This window comes from Alosa alosa, chromosome 5 (genome assembly GCF_017589495.1).
Source record: "Alosa alosa isolate M-15738 ecotype Scorff River chromosome 5, AALO_Geno_1.1, whole genome shotgun sequence".
Lineage (NCBI taxonomy): Eukaryota > Metazoa > Chordata > Actinopteri > Clupeiformes > Clupeidae > Alosa > Alosa alosa.
In genome coordinates, this window is record NC_063193.1 from 17,917,986 (window position 1) to 17,920,485 (window position 2,500).

Here is a 2,500-nt window from a genome sequence, read left to right on the forward strand (position 1 = left end):
TGATAGGAATGCTGAGAGTCTGTATTGTATAGGCATTATCAAATGAGAAGCTTGATTAGTTTTTGGTTTATTTTATCTAAATTCTTCAACTAGTAGAATCCCCACTGTTGTTCTTATTTGTCTTTGCTACTGATTGACTGCCGATCAGTCTCAGTGCCTTGGGGGGAAAGCAATGACTTCCATTATTGGCACTGCATGATCAGCTGGCTGTGTATTCCCAGTTTTGAATGAAATCAATAGGTGACTAAATGGGAGAACGTGTTACTGTAGTTGTTGAGCAGCACTCAGTAAGAAAGGAATTGATTTGAAGGTACAGCTTCCTCCTTCTCTAACCTCAAACGTACTCATATACCAAGGAAAATAATGGATTAGTTGGAAAGTCATTCAATTTGCAAGGACATGATGAATTCAAACGTAGAATAAAATATATTTTTGCTGCTCCATATAAACAACTCATAACAGTTTCATTTGCAGATATTATTGTGATGACATTCTGATAATGAGGCTGAAACCTTCACTGTATGCAACTAGTCTTTCAAACAATAATAAATGACTGCACTCACTAATAATTAAAATAAATGACCTATACCGCTAAACCAATAATTACCTGTTTTGCAATTACAGTAGACTGCATACTGTATATGAAGTGTACTCTATGCAAGGCGTATATGTTTCATTAAATCTGTTAATAGGGTTGGTAAATAAGGCTTACAGTAGAGCTTTTGGAAAGCTGATTTGATGCACTAGTAAATCTGAAACAAAGATTTTCTGGAAATATGCAGGAATTATTTAGTTAACACTACGCACAATTATCATCATACAATTATCAACTTATCTCCTATCCAGATAGCCACAAAGTGGAGTTGTGTTGGTTGACACAAAAAGGCTTTTCGAGTCACGGGCAGGGTGCACACACCTTACCTACTCCCCTGCAGAACACGTAAGCCACAATTTGCTTACACTGTTAATTCCTGATAGAGGATGTCTGATGGTAGTTGTGGAATGAACAGAGGAGATTGTCTCCGGGGAGGAAGAAAGATACTTATCTAACCTGGAAGCAGTCACATCACCCCGCCCCCACAAACACCTCAGTCCTGGGTCCTGTCCCTTGCCCCCTTCCCTCTGGGCTGCAAGGTGCTGCCGCACCACTGCTGCTGCTTCTGGTGATGGACAACACAGTACCATCATTGTGTAGCCTACTTATATTTTCTCACAAAATGAAACATTTGATTCACTCCATTTTAACAGCTGTAGTGTATTAAATAACAATATGTCTATTATTAATATGGTATTAATATTTGATTATAGGTGAAGTAGAATGTGGTGTATGTGGTGAGGGAACTGTGTTGAAATACAAAGTACAATAGCCAGGAAGTAGTGCAAGTGTGTGTCTGCTCTTTTGTACTGTTATACGGTTGTTGGCGCTGGATATTTATGGGAAGAATCAAGTCCACGTACAGTATGTACTGTATATTTGTGAGCGAGTCTGCTTGGTTCCTGCAGGAACGAGGGGGCAGAGGAGATTTATTATGTAATATAGAGCTGAAACCTTTTGAACACATATCACTGCCAGTATACAAAGAGAAGTCTGTACTCTGTTGTCGAGCCTGCCTTTCTCTTGGCTAAAAACAGTCAATAATCACCTAGGGTTTGGTCACTCAGGTGAGTTCCTGTGAAGTTTGCAACCTTACCAATTATCTTAACAATATTTTTCCTTTTTCTTGGGTACGATGGACGTTGTTTGTATGTATTTCAGTAAAAATCAATAACCGTGTGATTTCATTATTGTGGTTGTTGTTTGCAGATCATTGCGCTGAATAAAACCAAGGAGAGAATGCGTCCTTACCAAGTAAACCAGGAGGAGGAGGACCCAGACATTAAAAAAATCAAAAAGGTCTGTGGCTACACCAACATGTCATCTACAGTGTTTACATTTTATGACACACCATAAATGTTTACATTCCGAGCTGATCGTTGACAATTGCTGCCTGCTAGTGTGTCAATGAATGAATTGACACGTGTTTTGTGTGTCAATAAGAGTATGCCTATTCTGTCTGTGTGTGTGTGTGTGTGTGTGTGTGTGTGTGTGTGTGTGTGTGTGTGTGTGTGTGTCTGTGTGTGTGTGTGTGTGTGTGTGTGTGTGTGTGTGTGTGTGTGTGTGTGTGTGTGTGTGTGCGTCTGTGTGCGTGCGTGCGTGCGTGCGTGCGTCGCGTCTGTCTGCGGCGTCGCGTGCGTCGCGTGGCCCGTGGTGCGCGTGTCGCGTGCGCATGGCGTGCGTGCGCGTGGCGTGCGTCGCGTGTGCGTCGCGTGCGTGCGCGTGTGTGTGTGTGTGCGTGCGTGTGTGTGTGTGTGTGTGTCTACAGGTGCAGAGCTTCATGCGGGGTTGGCTGTGCCGGCGGAAGTGGAAGATCATCGTGCAGGACTACATCTGCTCGCCTCACGCCGAGAGCATGCGCAAGCGCAACCAGATCGTCTTCAACATGGTGGAGGCCGAGACTGA

General features: G+C 43.0%; 1 protein-coding gene across 1 annotated transcript in view; it reads left to right on the forward strand.

The window, feature by feature from the left end:
* Positions 1-2,500, forward strand: part of rasgrf2b (Ras protein-specific guanine nucleotide-releasing factor 2b) — a 60,664-nt gene that overhangs the window by 24,838 nt on the left and 33,326 nt on the right. Inside the window, 2 exon segments of the mRNA XM_048243081.1 lie at positions 1,805-1,894; positions 2,364-2,500. The exon segment at positions 2,364-2,500 is cut by the window's right edge and continues 117 nt beyond it. Coding sequence (XP_048099038.1) covers positions 1,805-1,894; positions 2,364-2,500 — 227 coding nt within the window.